At 34.2% G+C, this 22,006-nt stretch overlaps 1 protein-coding gene across 2 annotated transcripts in view; it reads left to right on the top strand.

Moving 5' to 3' along the window:
- EPHA6 (EPH receptor A6) overlaps positions 1–22,006 on the top strand; it is a 946,574-nt gene that overhangs the window by 546,902 nt on the left and 377,666 nt on the right. For both annotated transcript variants that reach the window (XM_081572572.1, XM_081572573.1), the window contains exon 6: positions 15,083–15,207. In XM_081572572.1, coding sequence (XP_081428698.1) covers positions 15,083–15,207 — 125 coding nt within the window. The remainder of the gene's footprint in view (positions 1–15,082; positions 15,208–22,006) is intronic.

The raw sequence follows: 22,006 nt of genomic DNA, 5'->3' as shown, positions 1-22,006 counted from the left end.
GGGGCCAGTATCCTGAATTTTCTCAGGTGCACAGCTGGGATGGCTGCAGCAGCTGACTGCTAGATGGGCTTGGCAGTGGGCAGCCTGCAGCCCATTTGTCTCCATCCTGAGTTCCCTCAGGGCTCAGCTTCTGGGCAGCTTTAATGTAATGACTTGATGGCTGCAGAATCCTTTGTTTACTGATATGGCAGACAACATTTTAGTCATGACGAAAAAACAGAAACTGACTCACAGATACAGAGAACAAACTAGTGGTTACCAGTGGGGAGAGGGAATTGGGATGAAGGACAACATAAGCATATGGGATTAAGAGATTAAAACTACCATGTATACAATTAATAGGCAGTAAGGGTATAGTGTATAGTGGAGGGAAATATAGCCATTATTTCATAATAACATTAAATGAAGTACAATGTATAAAAATATTGAAACTAATATATTAGTCTTTTTAGGTCTTCTGTAGAAGTGAGAAATAGATTTAAAGGACTAGATCTGATAGAGAATGCCTGATGAACTATGGATGGAGGCTCGTGACACTGTACAGGAGACAGGAATCGAGACCATCCTCAAGAAAAAATAATGCAAAAAGCAAAATGGCGGTCTGAGGAGGCCTTACAAATAGCTGTGAAAAGATGGGAAGTGAAAAGCAAAGGAGAAAAGGAAAGATATACCCATTTGAATGCAGAGTTCCAAAGAATAGCAAGGATAGATAAGAAAGCCTTCCTCAGCGATCAATGCAAAGAAATAGAGGAAAACAACAGAATGGGAAAGACTAGAGACTTCTCAAGAAAATTAGAGATACCAAGGGAACATTTCATGCAAAGATGGGCTCAATAAAGGACAGAAATGGTACGGACCTAACAGAAGCAGAAGATATTAAGAAGAGGTGGCAAGAATACACAGAAGAACTGTACAAAAAAGATCTTCACGACCCAGATAATCACGATGGTGTGATCACTCACCTAGAGCCAGACATCCTGGAATGTGAAGTCAAGTGGGCCTTAGAAAGCATCACTATGGACAAAGCTAGTGGAGGTGATGGAATTCCAGTTGAGCTATTTCAAATCCTGAAAGATGATGCTGTGAAAGTGCTACACTCAATATGCCTGCAAATTTGGAAAACTCAGCAGTGGCCACAGGACTGGAAACGGTCAGTTTTCATTCCAATCCCAAAGAAAGGCAATGCCAAAGAATGCTCAAACTACTGCACAACTGCTCTCATCTCACACGCTAGTAAAGTAATGCTTAAAATCCTCTAAGCCAGGCTTCAGCAATACATGAACCGTGAACTTCCAGATGTTCAAGCTGGTTTTAGAAAAGGCAGAGGAACCAGAGATCAAATTTTCGACATCCGCTGGATCATCAAAAAGGCAAGAGAGTACCAGAAGAACATCTACTTCTGCCTTATTGACTATGCCAAAGCCTTTGACTGTGTGGATCACAATAAACCATGGAAAATTCTGAAAGAGATGGGCATACCAGACCACCTGACCTGCCTCTTGAGAAACCTGTATGCAGGTCAGGAAGCAACAGTTAGAACTGGACATGGAACAACAGACTGGTTCCAAAGAGGAAAAGGAGTACGTTAAGGCTATATGTTGCCACCCTGCTTATTTAACTTATATGCAGAGTGCATCATGAGAAACGCTGGGCTGGAAGAAACACAAGGTGGAATCAAGATTGCCGGGAGAAATATCAATAACCTCAGATATGCAGATGACACCACCCTTATGACAGAAAGTGAAAAAGAGCTAAAGAGACTCTTGATGAAAGTGAAAGAGGAGAGTCAAAAAGTTGGCTTAAAGCTCAACATTCAGAAAACTAAGATCACAGCATCTGGTCCCATCACTTCATGGCAGATAGATGGGCAAACAGTGGAAACAGTGGCCGACTTTAGTTTTCTGGGCTCCAAAGTCACTACAAATGGTGACTGCAGCCATGAAATTAAAAGACGCTTAATCCTTGGAAGGAAACTTATGACCATCCTAGACAGCATATTAAAAAGCAGAGACATTACTTTGTCAACAAAGGTCCGTCTAGTCAAGGCTTTGGTTTTTCCAGTGGTCATGTATGGATGTGAGAGTTGGACTATAAAGAAAGCTGAGCACCGAAGAATTGATGCTTTTGAACTGTGGCATTTGAGAAGCCTCTTGAGAGTCCCTTGGACTGCAAGGAGATCCAGCCTATCCATCCTAAAGGAGATTAGTCCTGGGTGTTCATTGGATGGACTGATGTTGAAGCTGAAACTCCAATACTTTGGCCACCTGATGCGAAGATCTGACTCATTGGAAAAGACTCTGATGCTGGGAAAGATTGAGGGCAGGAGGAGAAGGGGATGACAGAGGATGAGATGGCTGGATGGCATTGCTGACTCAATGAACATGGGTTTGGGTGGACTACGGAAGTTGGTGATGGACAGGGAGGCCTGGCGTGCTGTGATTCATGGGGTCGCAAAGAGTCGGACATGACAGAGCGACTGAACTGAACTGAACTGAACTGCCCATTCTTTAATCAGGTTGCTTGGTTTTAAATCAACTATACTTCTATTAAAAAATTAATAACCAATCTAAATTAATTCTTACGCCAAAGCAATACATTTAGTTTTGCAAATTTTGCTTCTCTACAGCAAACATATGCTTATATAAAATTATGAATATAACTTTCACTTCCAAAAATAATAGAGAATAAAAAATCAAAAACAGCTTTTTTAACCTTGAACAACTAGATTATATAGAATTATAGAACTTAACATTACAACCTATAAAAATCTGTGGGATCCAGCAGACTTTTACTGACCAAAAGATGTTAAACTGTGGTGAACAAAACTGAGATTTCAGTTAATAAGTTAGAACAGGTATTGGAATGATGAAAATGGGGTTAGAATTAGTGAAAAGGCAATTGATACTGGGAGTACTCAAAATCAGTAGTCAAATAACTCAGAATATTTTGGGCTTTGTTTTATTCCTCAATCCATATACATTTTTCAGTTGAGATGGTAAAATAATGGGCTTCCCAGGTGGTTCAGTGGGTAAAGAATCCACCTGAAATGCAGGATACACAGGAAACATGGATTTGATCCCTGAGTTGGGAAGATTCCCTGGAGGAGATGGCATGGCAGCCTAGAGGAAATGGCGACCCATTCCAGTATTCTTGCCTGGAGAATCCCATGATCAGAGGAGACTGGCAGGCTACAGTCCATGGGGCCACAAACAGTTGGAAATGACTGAATGAGTGAGCAGATTATTATTATATGTTATCATTATTGTCTTACATTAATTATACTCTTATAGAATGATGGTTATATACATGGAGTAAGTAAATTAATTAGATAGTGTTTGCATGGTACCATAATGGATATATAGAACAAAACCTCAGAGGCCAGGGCAATTGTCTGATAAGCCTTGAAATGAGATTTAAACAAGTTCTGAATAAAGGAGATATTTACATGCAAAGTTTCTAATGTCTTTGTGTGGCACTGTACCAGGTCCTGTGGGAGCTTTAGATCTTGAAATGTGACACAGTGACACGGTCCCTAAGGTACAGTCTTTAGTCTGAGGTCTACTTCCTATCTCTCATGTACCTGTTGTTTCCAGTTGTTTCCAGTCTGATCCTCATTTCTCAACTTGAAAATGAGAATAGTTGTACTTAACAAAGTTTCAGTGTATTTTAAAGGTGATTTAATGTATGTGAAAAGCATGGGAAGTTGAAAAGTGAACTACAATATATTATTATTTATTCTATAAAGAGGACTTGCAAAAGCTTACGATAGAAGCAGACAATTGCTAGTGTCATGTGGAATAGACAATAAATGTTTTAGGAATTCAGACATCAAAATCAATTCCGTTTGCAGTGATCAAAGAAGTCTTAAACAAGTCTGGGTTCTGTCTTAAGGGAAAAAAAAAGATAATCACTGCTATTTTATCTTATGAATAGAAGTCCTTATATGTGAATCTCTCTTCTAAAATTCCCAAGTTTATCCATGGGTTGTTTCACTGCCAAAATGTGACTGAAATTTTCTGGTTTGTTTATGCACCTTAGGGGTCCAACAGCATAGAAAAGGATCTTTTCTTTTTCCTTCTTGAAACATCTAATAAGCAAATCCATAATACTTTTGAGACTAATTTTCACAAAACTTCTTCGTTTAAAATACTTTTGAAGCCCGTGGTTTTTCAGCTAGCTTTGTCTGCAATTTTGTATCATCACATAAATTCAAGGGTGACAGAAATAGAGAGCAAGACTAAAATTTGATGACTCTTCCATAAGCTACATGTGTTACTTCATAGTCATACCTTATAATATATTCATATTTAGCTTCAACTTTTTGAATTTATTAAAATTTTGAATTGTAGTTTTGAAAAAGTCTTCAGAATATCACATAAGCTAAGACTGAGATTATTTAGGCTCTTTGACATCATATTCTTTTTAAATCAGTTTTTTTAAATTATGGGTAATATAATAATTTGTCAATGTAATTTAAAAATCAGAAACTATTGGACAATTATTAGATTTATTTCTGTTTTGCTCTTGTTAACTTCTAGTTTTCTAGGTGAGCATGGTAAACAACTATTAGTAATTTAATGCTGTTATAGCTGATACATAATGTGTGTGGTGTGAGTATGTATGTGTTTTTAGAGAACCCACCATTCTGTTCTATCCAGATCAAAGAAAAGAGAAAGTTTTGATCACACTGAAAGAAACTCAGCTAGAGGTTTGGAATCAGTACTAAAACAACAGGTGCAGAGAGGACAGTATCCTCCAAATACAGTTGATTCACTGCTACCTTTGTCTATTTGTCTAATATTAACAATTATAAACAGAGTAGCACAAGTAGTATTTGGAAAAACCCTTTCAGTATTACAGTGTCAGGCATAACATTTCACTTGTCTTCTTGCCACTGGTTCTCTTTGCCTTCCTGGGCTGCTTCTTCAGTAAAGTCATTTTTGATATTGAAAGTCTTGAGAATCTCCTCATGAGCTTTCCTCTTGATCATGCTGGCCACAGTCTTATAATATATAGACTCTTACATGTATAATATCAAGCAAATCTTTATGTTTAAATAGTCTACAGTCATAGTAAGTTTAAAAAATATTCCTTGGGAAACTTTCAGGTATTCTGTGTCCCAGACAGGGATATCATCCCTTTGCTTTTCTTTGTTCTCATCATCCTCAGGAGGAGGGTCATCCCTGTGGTGTTTATACCACTGAATGACATTTGTAAATTATTTTAAAAGAATATTGCTGAATTAAGATTCGGAGAGGAACTGGCCATTATCTCATTCATGATAAATTCCAAATCTTCCAAAATAGTCTTGATAGATACATAACTTATCAATAGTTATACAATAGTTTCCTGTGTTGGAGATATCCCCTGGAGGAGGAAATTGCAACCTACTCCAATATTCTTGTCTGGGAAATCCTATGGACAGAGGAGCCTGGCAGATGACAATCCATGGGGTCAGGAAGAGTCAGACATGACTTAGCGACTAAACAGCAACATACAATAGTTACGCAGTTTAGTTACATAGTTTGTTGGCATTTACTATTTTAGAAATATTTTGAATCACACCATGCATATCGTTTTGCATAGTGCTTTTGTCACTTTAAATATTACACTTATTTCCCCATGCCTATATGTCTACATCATTTTTAAACAGCTTGATTGAAATCTGTTGTATGGATTTCTTTTGAGTCTGAACTTTTTTAAGTGTAGCAATAAAATGTAAAAGTAAAACTTTATTCATTATATTATTTTAAAATTTATATTTTTGCAAGCTTTTTCATTTATCTGCTTTCCACAATATATGCTAAAATGATTTTAGTCATTTACTATAGATGACTTTCATGGTCATTTTAATAGAATTTTTCTCTTTTATGATAATATTTAAGTTGGCTGACTTTTTCCTATCCTGGAACATGATGCAGAATTTTTGATGAATTGACTGAGGCCCAGAAGTTACAAATAATATTCAAATATAACTAGGATATTATATTTTAAAACTATTTATTTTACAGTTTAATTTTTTACAGTTTAAATGATACTACTTTTGCCTAGAATTATTACTAAAAACCACTTCTTAATTTTAATATAGTGAAATATTATGAATTGGAAGATTATGTGAAGTTAAGATGAGAAGGGCTTCCCTTATAGCTAAATCAGTAAAGAATCTGCCTGCAATGCAGGCGACCCAAGTTTGATGCCTAGGTCGGGAAGATCCTCTGGAGAAGGAAATGGCAACCCACTCCAGTATTCTTGCCTAGAGAATTCCATGGACAGAGATTCCTGGAGGGATACAGTCCATGGGGTCACAAGAGTTGGACACTTCTTGGCAACTAAACCACCAAGATGAGATATGACAAATTATTGATTTTTCTCAAGGGCCAGGTGAACTTTCTGAGATTTGGGTGGATAGTGTATGTTAACTTCCTAAAAAACAATGATACAACATATATATTTTTACTGATACTTGACAAGTAATGATAAGGTCAACAGAATCTTAGACTGGTCTAATTTGAGGATATTTTTTACCTTTATATTTCAAAGAAACTGCATTTTAGAGCATCTGTCATATAAACAGTTTCCCAAATGCTTCTGAAATGATATAGTAGTTAGTAGAGGTATATGGTGTTAATTACTGAAAATAGCAGCTTCACAATATACTTAACAGTGAGCACATTAAATCATCCAGTCATAAGGTTAATAAAATAGAAATTAAAAAGGCCAGGTTATGCTGAAAATAAATTTAAAGATGATCCTTCTGATTTTATTCTGTATGTTTAAGAGCTGATAGTGCAGTGTCATTTTGACTCATTATTAATAGTGATATTCCATTGTGGCCTCTGCAGGTAGTGAAAGTTTTTTTGGCCGATATTTCCACATGTCTTTCACTAACATATTGTTAAGCCACCTGCCAGCTTCATATTGGCTTAGTAGGAAGAAGTAGAAAGACTGTGCAAGCTTTCTGTTGAATGATGTTAATTTTTTCCTTGGGAAAACTCTTGAAATTCAAGGCTAAATACTTTTTTAAAAATAGACAAATTAATTCTGAGGAAAAACAAGAAAAAAAAAAATTAGTCCTATATCACCTGTAACTTAAGGTGATAACAATTAGAGGAAGATCCCATTCTTTTCTAGTAAGTAACATAGAGAAAAGAGAACCTTGACATTGTGTATTAAATAAGGAAAAGCTGTAGGATCAGAGTATCCAAAATATTTTTCAAAGGATCAGATCGAATAGTTTTTGAAAGTAATATATTGAATGAGTTAGGTATTAAATAGATGACTTTTTTATTAATCTATTTTTTTATTGAAGGATAATTGCTTTCCAGAATTTTCTTATTTTCTGTCAAACCTCAACATAAATCAGCCATAGGTACACATATAACCCCTCCCTTTTGAAAATCTCTCCCATCTCCTGCCCCATCCCACCCCTCTAGATTGATCCAGAGGCCCTATTTGAGTTTCCTGAGCCATACAGCAAATTCTCATTGGCTATCTATTTTACATGCGGTAATACAAGTTTCCATGTTACTCGTTTCATGTGTCTCACCCTCTCCTCCCCTCTCCCCATGTCCATAAGAGTATTCTCTATGTCTGTTTCTCCATTGCTGCCCTGTGAATAAATTCTCAGTAACATTTTTCTAGATTCTGTATATATGTGTAAGAATACAGTATTTATCTTTCTCTTTCTGACTCACTTCACTCTGTATAATAGGCTCTAGGTTCATCCACCTAATTAGAACACATAAAAAGATGTTCCTTTTTATGCCTGAGTAATATTCCATTGTGTATGTACCACAACTTCTTTATCCATTTATCTGTCGATGGACATCTGGATTGCTTCCGTGTTCTAGCTATTGTAGATAGTGCTTATGGTACTTGCACAAAGACATAAATATAGAACAATGGAACAAGATATAAAGCCCAGAAATAACGCTATGCACCTTTGGGTACCTTATTTTTGACAAAGAGGCAAGAATATACAATGGGGCAGAGACAGCCTCTTCAATAAACAGTGCTGGGAAAACTGGACAGCTATATGTGAAAGAATGAAATTAGAACACTTGCTAACACCATACACAAAGATAAACTCAAAATGGATTAAAGACATACATGTAAGACCAGAAACTATAAAACTCTTAGAGGAAAACATAGGCAGAATACTAGATGACAAAAATCAAAACAAGATCCTCTATGACCCACCTCCTAGAGTAAAGGAAATAAAAAAAAAAGTAAACAAGTGGAACCTGATTAAGCTTAAAAGCTTCTGCACAGCACAGGAAACTATAAGCAAAGTGAACAGACAACCCTCAGAATGGGAGAAAATAGTAGCAAATGAAACAACTGACAAAGGATTAATTTTCAAAATATAAATAGATGACTGACATTTTATCACTGTTTTAGAAACATATTTTTAAAAAACTTACACACTTTCTCTACTGACTCAAATGTATTAAGGTCTTCACAGACTAATCAGTTGAACTGTTTGTTTCCTATTGTTGCACTGCAACAAATCATCACAAAGTTATTGTCTCAAAAACAACCTGTATTTATCCTAATACAGTTCCGTATGTCAGAAATCCAACATAAATCTTATAGGGCTATAGTGAAGGTATCAGGAGGACTGGTTCTTTCTGTAGGCTCCAAAAAGGATGCACTCCTTCCTTCTTCCAACTTCTGCATTCCTTGGCTCACAGCCTTCTCTTGTATAGGTGTCTTCTCCTGTCTCTTTTTTATGAGTGTACCTGTGATTATATTAGGCCTACCTGGATAATCCACAGTAATCTTATCTAAGAATCCTTAATTTAATCAAAACTGCAAAGTCTCTTTACCAGATAAAAACGTTCACAGGTTCTGGGGATTACTATGTAGAAATATTTGGATGCCATAATTTATCATATCACAGGTGTCCTATGGTTGACCATACCACAGTTTTATTCTCAGGTGTAGAAAAGAGACAGAGGCTAGAAAGAAAATAAAGCACCAGTTCTGCTGTATGTAAGCATCATCTGTATATTTCAAGCTCATAATCAGGTTTTGACTACACAGGGAAGTAGATAACAATATGTATTACCACTGATTACAGGGAAAATCACATGTGAAAAGAAAAGCACATGTAACAGATATCATTAGGATAGATTATGCTATCTAAAGCACAGTATATTTAATAAACATTTTCAAAACAAGATAAAGATCAGAAATATCTTGAAGCATGTTATCAGGTTTCAAAAAATGTCAAGTCACATGCTAAATATCACATTTACAAAATTTCACAAGAATAGTGTATTGAGTGTGTTCTTCTGCACATACACAGAAGAAACACTATTACATCCTTGTGCTCTGCAGTTATACCCACTGGCTCATTAGCAAAGAAAAGAGGAAAATCAGATAGTCTTAAAAGTCTGTTCTGAGTTCTCCTTTCTAATCTGTAATATTTATTTATTATATTATTGTTCTGAATTCACATTTCATCCTGTTGTTGATAATAATTCTAGAAACAGGCACAGAGAAGCACAGAAAGGAGGGCATAAAGCAAAGACAAACTGAAAAGCACTAAAAAAGGAAATTAAGAAAGTAAAGAAGAATAGAAAGAAGAGAAAGAAGGAATAAAGAAAAAGAGGTTGATAGATAAGCAAAGGGAAAGAGTTAGTTCTATTTGTACTAAAAGTCAGCACTAGCGTTAGGACCAAGGTGGAAGTTATAGGAAGCAAACAATGACTCCAGATGAGAACTTTTTATCAATTAAAGATTTTAAAAAGACAATGGATAGCTTTGTGAAGTACTGTACTCTTTATATAGTACTTTGTGAAGTACTATGCTCTTTATATACTCTTTGTGAAATTCTACACTGCTAAAATAAGAAATGGATACTCAGCTATCAGAAATACATTGAAGCATGTTCTGCATTGGTGATAAAAGATATTAAATTGCTTATAAGATCTGTTCCTATATTGGGATTCTATTATTTAACATTCACTATTAAGATTTGCACTGTCACAAACACATGTGAAAGGAGTGTTCCCCACCCCAATCTCTCTTTTTCATCTAAACACACACACACACTCATGCAGGTAAGCATATCCAAATAAATAAACCTTCATTTACCCAGTATGCTCATTGGTGACTGAGAATTAGCAACATTTGTTTGATCTTTAGGAAAACACCTCATGACCCATGGTGTAAATCTTGATTACATGCTAAAAATAAGACATATTTGTGATAATCCACAATGTAATTTGATTGAGGGCAGGAGGAGAAGGGGGTAAAAGAGGATGAGATGGTTGGATGGCATCATAGACTTAATGAACATGAGTTTGTGAAAACTCAGGGAGATAAAGAAGGATATGGAAGCCTGATGTACTGCAGACCATGGGGTCACAAAGAGTTGGACACAACTGAATGACTGAACAACAACAGTGTAATTTTGAACAGTAGTATTAGTGTTTGATATTTTAAAATTTAGAGAAATAATCAACTCGAAGACAGCAAAGGTGCTTGTAACATTGCTTCATTTCTACTAGTTTTGAGCAGGTATTTACAATACTGAATAGAATTAATTTTAAGAGAAAGTATAGCAAAAATGTTAAATTTTCCACTTCTTTCTTGACATTCTGCATTAATATCAAAATTGGCCTTCTCATTATATCTTTAAACAATTGCTCACTTCTCTGAGCCTCAATGTCATCATCTTATGGAGGCAATTTCTTCCCCATAGATTTATGACAATGTAATAAGATAACATACATAATATAAACATTCAATAAAAATTGATTAACTCAGTTAAGAGCAAAATACTTAACTAGAATAATTCACTGTTTCTTCAGGTATCTCCATATAAACATAAGAAAGCAAAACTTTTCTAAGTGTGAATAAGATCTGTTTTGTTAGAACTAACTCCCTTTGTACTTTTATTTTCATTTTTTGTTACATAGTTTTTGGGAAACTACTTGAGATTCAAAAAATGTAGTAATCAAAAGGGTTTGTATGAAAACCATTTTCAGGGATGTGGTAATCTGTTCACCAGTCATTTATGTTGAAGGTCAAAGCTCAGATTTTTGAAGACTTAAGAAAGGATGTATATCAGAAACATGATTCTGCTGAAGGCTATACTGAATAGGTAATTGTTACTCAGGAAATATTGCTTGAGTCTTCACATCTTTCTGTTAGCCTCTGATCTGACAGACTCCAGAAGATATTATTTCCCTGACTATTTCTTTCCTTTTCTAACTTGTAAGAATCAGAAGTAAAGATAAATAGTTGCCCTTTTGTGTCCTAAAATCAGTTTTTCTCATGTGGAAGAATAAATGTATTTTCAGCTTTGTATCAGTTGGTACTGCAGAGTTTTCACAATATGCCAATTCAGATGCTATGTAAACTTGAATTATTAAGACAAATTCATTAGATATATTAAAAGCAAATGCTTTAGGTTTCATGTATTGAAACCTTATTTTAAAATCAAATTCTGTGTAATGTTGTTCTTCTCTGCAAACATAAAATGCAGCGTTTGAGGTGTATTGACCTATAAATTGTTTTCTACATCCTCTGTTTTCAAACTCATTGTTTAAAATGTGTGATTAGTAATATTGATGTAGCTTTTTTCAAAAGCACTATGGTAACAAAGTATGACACAAAATCCAAATTATATAAAGCAATTTTCTCTCTAAAATAGTTTTAACAAAATCAAAATTTATGCATAGAATGTTTGTACATAAAATGTCAGAATTCTGACAAAGCAATATTTTAAACCTCAACATCCAACATTAGAGGAATGACTTGATAAAGTAGCAACATAATTGAATATTAGCCATTAAAGTAAAAATTATGGAAACTATTTTAAAATATAGAGTAGGATTTATAATATTGGTTTAAAATAGAATTATCTAGAATTATGTATATTTAGCAACTGTTTAAAACATAGATGTTTACCTATGAAAGGAATGTGCAAAAGTGAAGAGATTTTAGATTTTATACAGATCTTAGACCTTGAGTCTGTTTATAAGTGAAGAATCTATGTAGTTAGAGAATAGATTCTCTTAATTTTCTATTTTATAAAAGTATAGAAGAGGATTCATATAATTTAAGTGATGTATCTGTACAATTAAGTAACCATTGAAGAGCTGGAAATAGGAAAGATGGTACCTATATTTTAACCAATAGTCATTCTAAAATGCTATTGGCATAATTGAATTTTTTATAAGTTTTGTAAGGATTGTATCATTTGAACTTGAGTGCTAAATAATTATGAGACAAAATTAATACACTGGTAATACTGCTTTGTGATATTGTACATTAAACTGAAAATTAACCATAACATTGTATACATGAAAAGGATATTTTCAAAATTAATAATGAATTGATATACTTTTATATACTTTAGTCAACTTATAATTTGTATTATTCACATTAAAGTTTTAGTTTTTCCATGAAGCACCATGTAATCCATTATTATACTATAATTCCAAGAACATTAATGCATTTTTCAGCAGGAATTAATACCATTAATTGACTAATGGTAGTTTATTAGTAGTGAATATGACTCAATATACATAGTGAATTGTCAGAACATTTTCTTATTTACCATTTTATATATTTCTATTTAGCTTATGGCACAAACTCTTCTATTTCTTAGCAATTTCTATAATTATCACTCATTTTAAGAAAATATCTTAGTACAGCAATAATACTGTCATTAAGCAGCTGGAAAGAGTTTCAAATATAGTTTCTAAAATACTTAATTTCTTATGTGAACCAAACTTGTCATTCTCACAAATTTAAGAAAGTAGTTTATCCTTAAGATACAAAGACAACTTTTTAAAATAAATTACCACATTTAATACTTGAATCTCTCTTAGAAACTGAAAAAAATTTCGTCTTAATCATAGAGAATCAGTTTCTTCAAATCCTATTTTCAACTGCATTTAGTACATGTGAATGGATTTTTGAAAATGAACTGGAAAGAACTGGAAAGATACATGAGTTCATAATCATACTAATTCAAGTTTACTAGTATAGGGTTTTTACTTACCTTAATTGGTCTGGAAATTTCTAAAAATGAATTGGAAAGATACATGAATTCATAATCATACTTCTAATTCAGGTTTACTAGGATAGGGTTTTTACTTACCTTCATTGGTCTGACATCTGTATCTCTATTTTACCATAGGAAAAAAAAAATCTTAGTTTTCAATAACACCAATGTAATTACTCATTTGATTAGTCTCTTAATACACACACACACACACACACACACACACACACACATTCAGCATTACAATACCAGTAATACCACTTGCAACATCATTACTAAAAACAGTTCAATAATTTTTGCAGGTTTTTTTTTGATACTTAGAATATGTCCCATTGGGATGTAGGTTAAGTAACTGTCATTTAATGTCATTTTAAGTAGTTCTTCTCAGAGGCTATGCTTTCAACTCAATATACAGATTTCTTTCTTTTGATCTTTTGAGACTCCTCTTTCAGTGTTCATTTGTTTTTTATTATTTATATTCAGAGATGATTTTCTTCTAACCCTGTAGTGACCATCCTAGCCTCCTATCCTCTAAGGGTAACCATTGTTACTAGTTTTTATTCTTAGATTTATCCTTAGATATTTTTTTTCATACATTTTTCTCCACCTCACTTTTTTCATTTAAAAGTAAATCCTGAAATAAATTCATTCTAGTATTTATAGATGGTCACAATTCCTTTTTACAGTTTCATAATTCTCTGGTGAATGTAGCATAGTTTTTTAAACCAGTCCCTTATTGATGGGCATTTAAATTGTTTCCAGGCTTTACAAATAAATTTCAGTGAGTAGTCTTGTAAATATGTCACTTCGTATTTGTACAGTGTATCTTTCAATAGATTCCCAAAAGCCAAAGTGTAAATGAACATATAATTTGCCTTAAATTGTTAAATTTCCCTTTATAAGGATTATGTCATTTTGCATTTATACCAACAGTGTATTAAAGTCTTTTCCTCACAGTCTAGCGAACAAAGCCTGGTGTCAAGTTTTTGGATTTTTTGCCAATTTAAGATGAGAAATGGTATCTCAGTATATTTAGTTTGTATTTTTAAGACTGAATTTTAGTTCTCTATGTAAAAATTCCTTTTGTAAGTAATTCGAATATTTAAAAATGAGAAGTATTTTGTTAGATAAAAAACCTACAGTGTATACAAGATTACTTTAGGTTAGGATTGGATTGTTAAGATAATGTTATATAGAAAAAAAAGGACAGACATGATTCAAAATAAACTTCATAAATTAAATATTTCAGTTTGTCAAAAGTCATAGAAACCTTGCAAAAGAAATGATCCTCTCATTGATAAGCCAAAATGTACTGTAGTTAAGTTTGCGATGTAACTTCTATAAAGTACTAAAACTTCATAAAGTACTAAGTCTTGAAGGAAAGAAAGCCTATAAATGATCATGTAATTGCAGAGGATTTTCTATAGTGTCTTAGTTTTGAGAAAATATAGAAGTCAAGTCTATTATACTTCATATTATAGCTCAAAACCAAAGCCAGTTTGAGGAAAAATGTCCTCTAACAGAATCAGAGATGATGAGTCATGGTCCTTATTCTTGGACTATCTGAGTTTTTCCTTTGTTCCCTAATTTGTTTCTGCATGCCTGCATGCTAAGTTGGTTCAGTTGTGTATGACTCTTTGTGACCCTCTGGACCATAGCCCACAAGGCTGCTCTGTCCATAGGATTCTCTAGGCAAGAACGCTGAAGTGAGTTGCCATGCCCTTCTCCAGGGGATCTTTCCAACCCAGGGATTGAAGGGGATCTTTCCAACCCAGTGATCAAAGGGGATCTTTCCAACCCAGGAATCGAACCTGCATCTCCTGTAGCTCCTGTACTGCAGGAAAAATTCTTTACCACTGAGCCATCAGTTTCTAAATAAATTTTAATATTTTATTTGGATTGAATAAAGTAGATCCTGATTATCATATTAATCTGACATCAATAATTGGTGTCCTCTTCAACAAGAATTGTGTTTTCCTTGGGGGACAAAATGTTAAAGAAAGCATTGTGGAGAATGATTCCTGCCAATTAATTCTTAGTTATTTTCTTTCTTTTCAGCACCTTCCCTGATAGGTATGGTAAGAAAGGACTGGGCATCCCAAAATAGCATTGCCCTATCATGGCAAGCACCTGCTTTCTCCAATGGAGCCATACTGGACTACGAGATCAAGTACTATGAGAAAGTAGGTCTTATTTGGAGCTTCCTCAAAATGTACATATACATATATGTGCATATATATATTAAGTATATTGTTATAGAATATTATTTTACTTTAAAACCTGTTCTTTTTGGCCTAACTTCTTACCTAGTATGTCTTTAAATAATCTCCAGTATACTATAATGCTTATAATTTCTTAATTAAGTTGTCTTGTTTTATATCAGATTAAGGTAGAAGACACAGGATGTACATTTCTGTCTTCACTTACTCTAAGGAGTTTTACAATATAGTGAGAGATTGTATTCATCAACTTACAGTTTAATGAATATAATGTTATTTCTAAAACTCACTTCAGAAAAAATAGTAAAATGGAATTACCATAATCTAAAACAAGTTCATGTGGGCCATATCCTTGCCAATGAATTTAAAGTTATAGTCTGCTAAAATTTTGCAAAGTATGATTTAAGGTATAAATGAAGATAGCTGATGAATTTAAAATTGTCTTTCCATTCAGGTCAGCTGTTTTATAAAGTAGCAAGATACATCTAGTTAATAAATCAACTCTTAACTTTAATTTCCATTTCTGTCATTAAAATTGTTCTCAATTACTATATTTTCCCAAATTATATACTTCCTTAGTTTTATGACATTCACATGTCTTCTTTCTTTATGCTTTCTCCCCATCCCTCACCATTATAATATCATTGCTATAGATGTTAAGGCGGAACATAGAGTCAGTTCTGATAATATGTCCCTTTGGGCTGATACTAACCTAGAATATTGATAAAATGAGCATTACATTTAAAAATATTATGTAAAAATTTATATAATTCCCAGTGGTATCTTAAAATAAGAAAGAACTTTTTGTGTTTCTGTAACTTACTGGAAGCAAAGGCACATCACAGATAAATTTAGGTTCCCTATGAAGAAACGCAGGGCAAAAAGAGAAATGGTGGAGAGTTCTGACAAAACGTGGTCCACTGGAGAAGGGAATGGCAAACCACTTCAGTATTTTTGCCTTGAGAACCCCATAAACAGTATAAAAAGAAGAGAAATAGAAGTTTATATTTTTCTACTCTACTGCTTCTGAGCAAATGTAAGTTTGAAAAGGGGAGAAGTAACTCTAGCATGATTATATTTAGTAATTTCAGAATTATGTAGTCAATGAAAGCTATCATTATTAACTGACATGGAAAAATCCATAGTCTATTTACTCAGTTTAATTAGATTATAGATTCTGTACATTGGCCTGGTCAGCATGTGCTCGGAAATCCTGTTGGTCTATCCTTCCAAATGTTACAACCTATGGCATCCTATCACAAGAATATACATATTTTTCTGTCCATTAACTTAAATATATCTTCATATACTCAAATAATTCAGTTTATTTAAAAAGCAATGTACACATTTTTAAGCAAATTTTCAGAATAAAAATATTTATCTTGTATTATAAAGGTAATATTTCATACACAGAAGATGACTCTTATTCTATAGTCATTTTTGCTTCATATATCTGAAGATGAAAATAACTTGTATTTCCAGTTAAAGAAAAATTGTGCTGATTCCATAAGAAAATAACCATCTTCATCCAATTGGAACTTTAGAAATTAATAATATCCTGAGAGATGGCTACAGACATAGTATCCATGTTTTAATAGTAGAATAAATAATATTACAAAGGAGTTTATTTTATAAGAAAATGACAATGATCCATTGCTAATGAATTAAATGTGGAGTTGGAAGCCAAGGATTCCTAATTCATGTTCTTACTCTGACTCTAATGCTTGTGGTCAGGAAAAAGTCTATTAATCTCCTTAATAAGACTTCACATTTACAAAAGGAAAATAAAGATATCAACCCTTCTAGTATGTTGTAAAGATTAATTATAAACAGATCTAAAGATGGAGAGTATATGAATTCAGTATTAAATATCATTTAAGGAAGCATTAGAGAAATATTTGGCCTATATATAATACAATATAGAATCAGAGCATAGGAATTATGTAAAAACTAAATAAAAATCATGATATCTTCATATATAAATATATAAAATATGGGCAACCAGTCAAGATGTTAGAATATCAAAACTCTCAGAGAGAATGTAAAATGATTGACAGCATCAAAAATTTTCCCAACTATGACTGCAGATTCTTACTATAACAGTTTCTCCTCCCAAGAATTATTTTTATAAAGCTTATAAGTAGGGTAACGTACAATAAAACTCTTAGTTAAAATTGCTAATATCATTCTTTATTAGGAATCTAAATATTGTTCAGTAAGAAGAACAAGATTCAAAGCAGAACAGGTGCAAATGAGCCTATTTGGGGAACACAGATATTCCCCCATATATTTATATTTTTGTCTGATCTTATTAATACATAGAATATGGAATGTAAACATGCATTTTAGTTGTTATTTATTTTGTTAGAATGGGATGAGGGGTGGAAGTACATAGATGGAGGCAAGAAAGAGAGAGCAAGGTAGCAAATATGTATAAATATGGATGGATGGAAGAATGGGTAGATCCTAAATAGCTTTAGTAGACGTCTTAGATCCAGTTGCTCGAAGACAAACTCTGAGATGGGAATTTGTGTACAAGTGATTAATTAAGAACTCTCCTAGAAATGCTGGTAAGACAACGGGGAAACAGGACTCTGAGGAAGATGTCAATCAAATTCAGAGTGAGCAAGGAGAGGTCTGGAGTCTAAATTACATCTCAGAGTTCATTCTCTGGTGACAAAGAAGCTGAGCTTCCATACTCAGGCTTTAGTCGATCATTGACGACAGGTTTGAATGGACGTATAGGTGTGGTATTCAGAAAAAAAGTCATAGGAGCTTCTGGTTCTCCACTGTGATTCCACTAGCCCAAGTTTAGGTGTCTAAAGTAGATGGAAGGCATAAGCCTTTTAAAACAAAACACACAGTAGCTGGGGGATGGGAGCAGGAAAAGGTAGAGATCCAAGTATATCTCCTGGCACACCAAGTAATAGCTAAGGCACCTCAGTGCTCAGTGAGCTATGGTAGAATTTTACTCTTCAGCCTGTCATGATATCCATAGTCTCCACAGTCTTTAATATTGATGCCTCCATCTTTAATTTAGGCATTTAAACTTTACATTTCCTTTCAATCAAAGATACACTGTATTGCTAACCTTAATTAATACACAAATAATCAATATTTATACCATTTTTTGAATAATCTGTGCTGTTTTAAGTTCTCATTGTGTTAGGAGAATTACTTTGTAAATTAGAAGAGAAATTAAGCGACTTCCAACCAGTCCATCCTAAAGGAATCAGTCCTGGGTGTTCATTGGAAGGACTGATGTTGAAGTTGAAACTCCAATATTTTGGCCACCTGCTGTGAAGATCTGACTCATTGGAAAAGACCCTAATGTTGGGAAAGATTGAAGGCAGGAGAAGGGGACAACAGAGGATGAGATGGCTAGACGGCATCACCAACTCAATGGACATGAGTTTGGGTAGACTCCGGGAGTTGGTGATGGACAGGGAGGCCTGGCGTGCTGCAGTTCATGGGGTCGCGAAGAGTCGGACACGACTGAGCGACTGAACTGAACTGAACTAAGCGATTTAGAATGTCTGAGATCAAACACATACTATTGTTACCAATGACTTTTGCTTAGAAAAAGGTACTGGTCTAAGTGTTTGAAAATTTAAGTTTGGCTTAGACCTTAAGTTTCTTATTCCTGTTTTCTCATCTATAAAATATGGGTTCAGAAAGATAATCTCTTCTATTTTTAGCTATTTTCAAATGCTACTATGTTTGTGTTTATACAGTTACATAGATATACTATCTTTCAAATAACTTAAGTGTGCTAAAATTAAGTATACAGGCACGTTTTAAAAAATAACTCACCACAGGAAACAATACTCTTCACATAATAATTATATATAAAAATTAAAACTTAGCTATGATTGTCTTCTGTTTCTGTGTGTGTGTGTATGTGTGTGTGTGAGAGAGAGAGAGATGAGCAGACTATGGAGAAGAAAATCTATAGCTTGTGGGTTATAATTAATTAGATATTCTCTATTCAGTTAATTATACTCTCCAGGCCACATTTTTCATACTTAAAAATTGTTTTAAACTTACATGAATATACTATGAATATGAAAAACCACTTAAAGTAATGAAGAAATTCAAGTATAAGTTACCAAAAAATTTATATTTCATATTTACTCACTAACAATATTTTTCTTCAAGGTAGAACATACTCATACTGAGGAAACTGTTAAAAAAACATGACGACAACTTAGATATACACACTTTATATAATGGCCTTCCCAGGTGGTTCAGTGGTAAAGAATCTGCTTGCCAATGCAGGGGACAAGGAGATGTGGGTTCAACCCCTGTGTCAGGAAGATCCCCTGGGGAAGGGCATGGCAGCCCACTCCAGTATTCTGGCCTTGAGAATCCCATGGACAGAGAAGCCTGGTGGGCTACCGTCCAGGGGATTGTGAAGAGCTGGACATGACTGAGTGACTGAGCACACACATGCATGCTTTATATAATACTTCATGAAGCAGCTGGTCTCATTTCCAGGAACTGCCAAATGGGGCGGAAGGCAGGGAGCTCTTATAGGACAAAGGATAAAGAACAAGGGAGAGAAAAGATAGAAAATATCTATTCTACTGTAGCCACATAGTCAACCTCATTTAGGGTGAGAAGGAACAAGGAAAGAAGTATAGATCCCAGAGTTGGCTTGGCATTTGGGGATAAGCTAACTGGATAATACTGTGTAACCTTTTTTATTTCTTTTTAAGTGAAATATAGTTGATTTAAAATGTGTTAATGTCTGATGTACAGCATGGTACTCAGTTATACATATTTATGGATTCATTTTTAATATTCTTTTCCATTATGGTTTACCCCAGGACATTTAACATAATCCCCTGTGCTATACAGTAGGACTTTGCTGTCCATCTATTCTATATGTAGTAGTTTGCATCTACTAACCCCAAAGTCCTAGTCCATCTTTCCCCTATGTTTCCTTGGCAATCACAAGTCTATTCTCTATGTCTGTGAGTCTGTTTCACAGATCAGTTCTTTTGTGTCATATATTAGATTCCATGTATAGGTGGTATCATATGGTATTTTCCTTCTCTTTCTGACTTACTTCACTTAGTATGCTACTGTAGTAGCATCTATGTTGCTGCAAATGGCATTACTTTGTTCTTTTATGGCTGAGTAGTATTCCATTGTATATATATATATATACTATATCTTCTTTATCCTTTCATCTGTTGATGGATATTTAGGTTGTTTCCATGTCTTGGCTATTTTGAATAGGGTTATTGTGAACATAAGGGAGCATGTATTTTTTTATTCATAGTTTTGTCCAGATATATGATGAGGAATGGGATTGCTGGGTCAAATGGTAGCTCTGTTTTTGGTGTTTAAAGGAAACTCCATACCATTCTCCATAGTGGCTATACCAATTTACATTCCTACCAACAGTGTAGGAGTGTTCTCTTTCCTCCAAACACTCTCCTGCATTTATTTATAGGCTTTTTTTTTTTTTTTTTCTGCTGTTTTGGCTCTTCATCGTTGAGGGCTTTTCTCTAGTTGCAGTGCATGGGCTTGTCATTGCAGTGACTTCTCTTGCGTGGAGCACGGGCTCTAGGGTGTGTGGGCTCAATAGTTGTGGCACACGAGCTCTAGAGCATGTGGGTTTCAGTAGTTTTGACACATGTGCTTAGTTACCCTGTGGCATGTGGAATCTTCCCTAAACCAGGGATTGAACCCATGTCCCCTGCATTGACAAGCCGACTCTTAATGACTGGACCACTACGGAAGTCCTGTAGACTTTTTAATGATGGTCATTCTGACTGGTGTAATGGTACCTCATTGTAGTTTGGATTTGCATTTCTCTAATAATTAGTAATGACAAGCATCTTTTCATATGCTTATTGACCAGCTGTGGATATACTCACTTTTTGGTCCAGGAGAGCTTTTACAAGGGTACAAAAGTTAGCTACATTTTAGTTTTCAGACTTGGTACTCCAGATGGGAGCAGTTCCATCTTGGGCTTAAAAAAGTTATTCCCATGTAGCTAAGACAGCATCTGTTCCCAACCCCTCAGTCTCCAGCTTCAACATGTTGCAGACCCTCCTGCAGTCAATAAATATTAAAACTCTAATTGAATATCAAATATACCCTCCCCTTAGTTCTGTTCTTTTTTTTCTTCTTTATCCTTTGTGTTCACATTCTTAATGTTTCTTCTTTTTTCGCTATTGATAGTACTTTTCTCTACCTTACTTCTTTGTTTTTTATTATATTTATCAAAGACAGATTTGATTTATATATATATATATATATATAAAACTCCCTCACTAGCATTTAAACCCCTGAAGAAAGGAGATCATTTGTTGTTTGTCTTTGTCACCCAGCCTCCAATCAGTGCCTAACACCACTGTTTGCTTTTAGTCAGATTCTAAAGTAATTAATAAAATCCTCTCTTTGTTCAAAACTCATTCACAGGAAATTGAGAAAAATTACCTAGCCACTGTGAAATTATCCCTAGCAATTAAAAAATAAAAAAGAAAGAAATCCTGAAGACTCCCTGTTTCTACCTGTTCATAAGAAGGACATATACTGATACACGTGAGCTGAGAAAATGTTATGTTAATAAATAGAATGTAAGTTCATGAGAACTCCCAGATATTCAAACTGGATTTAGAAAAGGTAGAGGAACAAGAAAAAGCAAGGGATTTCAGAAGAACTTCTACTTCTGCTTCATTGACTACACTAAAGCCTTTGATTTTGTGGATGACAACAAACTGTGGAAGATTCTTAAGGAATCTTCAGA

The sequence above is a fragment of the Giraffa tippelskirchi genome, chromosome 2 (assembly GCF_054371585.1).
Source record: "Giraffa tippelskirchi isolate mGirTip1 chromosome 2, T2T-mGirTip1v1.2.pri, whole genome shotgun sequence".
Taxonomy (NCBI): domain Eukaryota; kingdom Metazoa; phylum Chordata; class Mammalia; order Artiodactyla; family Giraffidae; genus Giraffa; species Giraffa tippelskirchi.
This window is presented reverse-complemented; position numbering and strand designations above follow the sequence as displayed.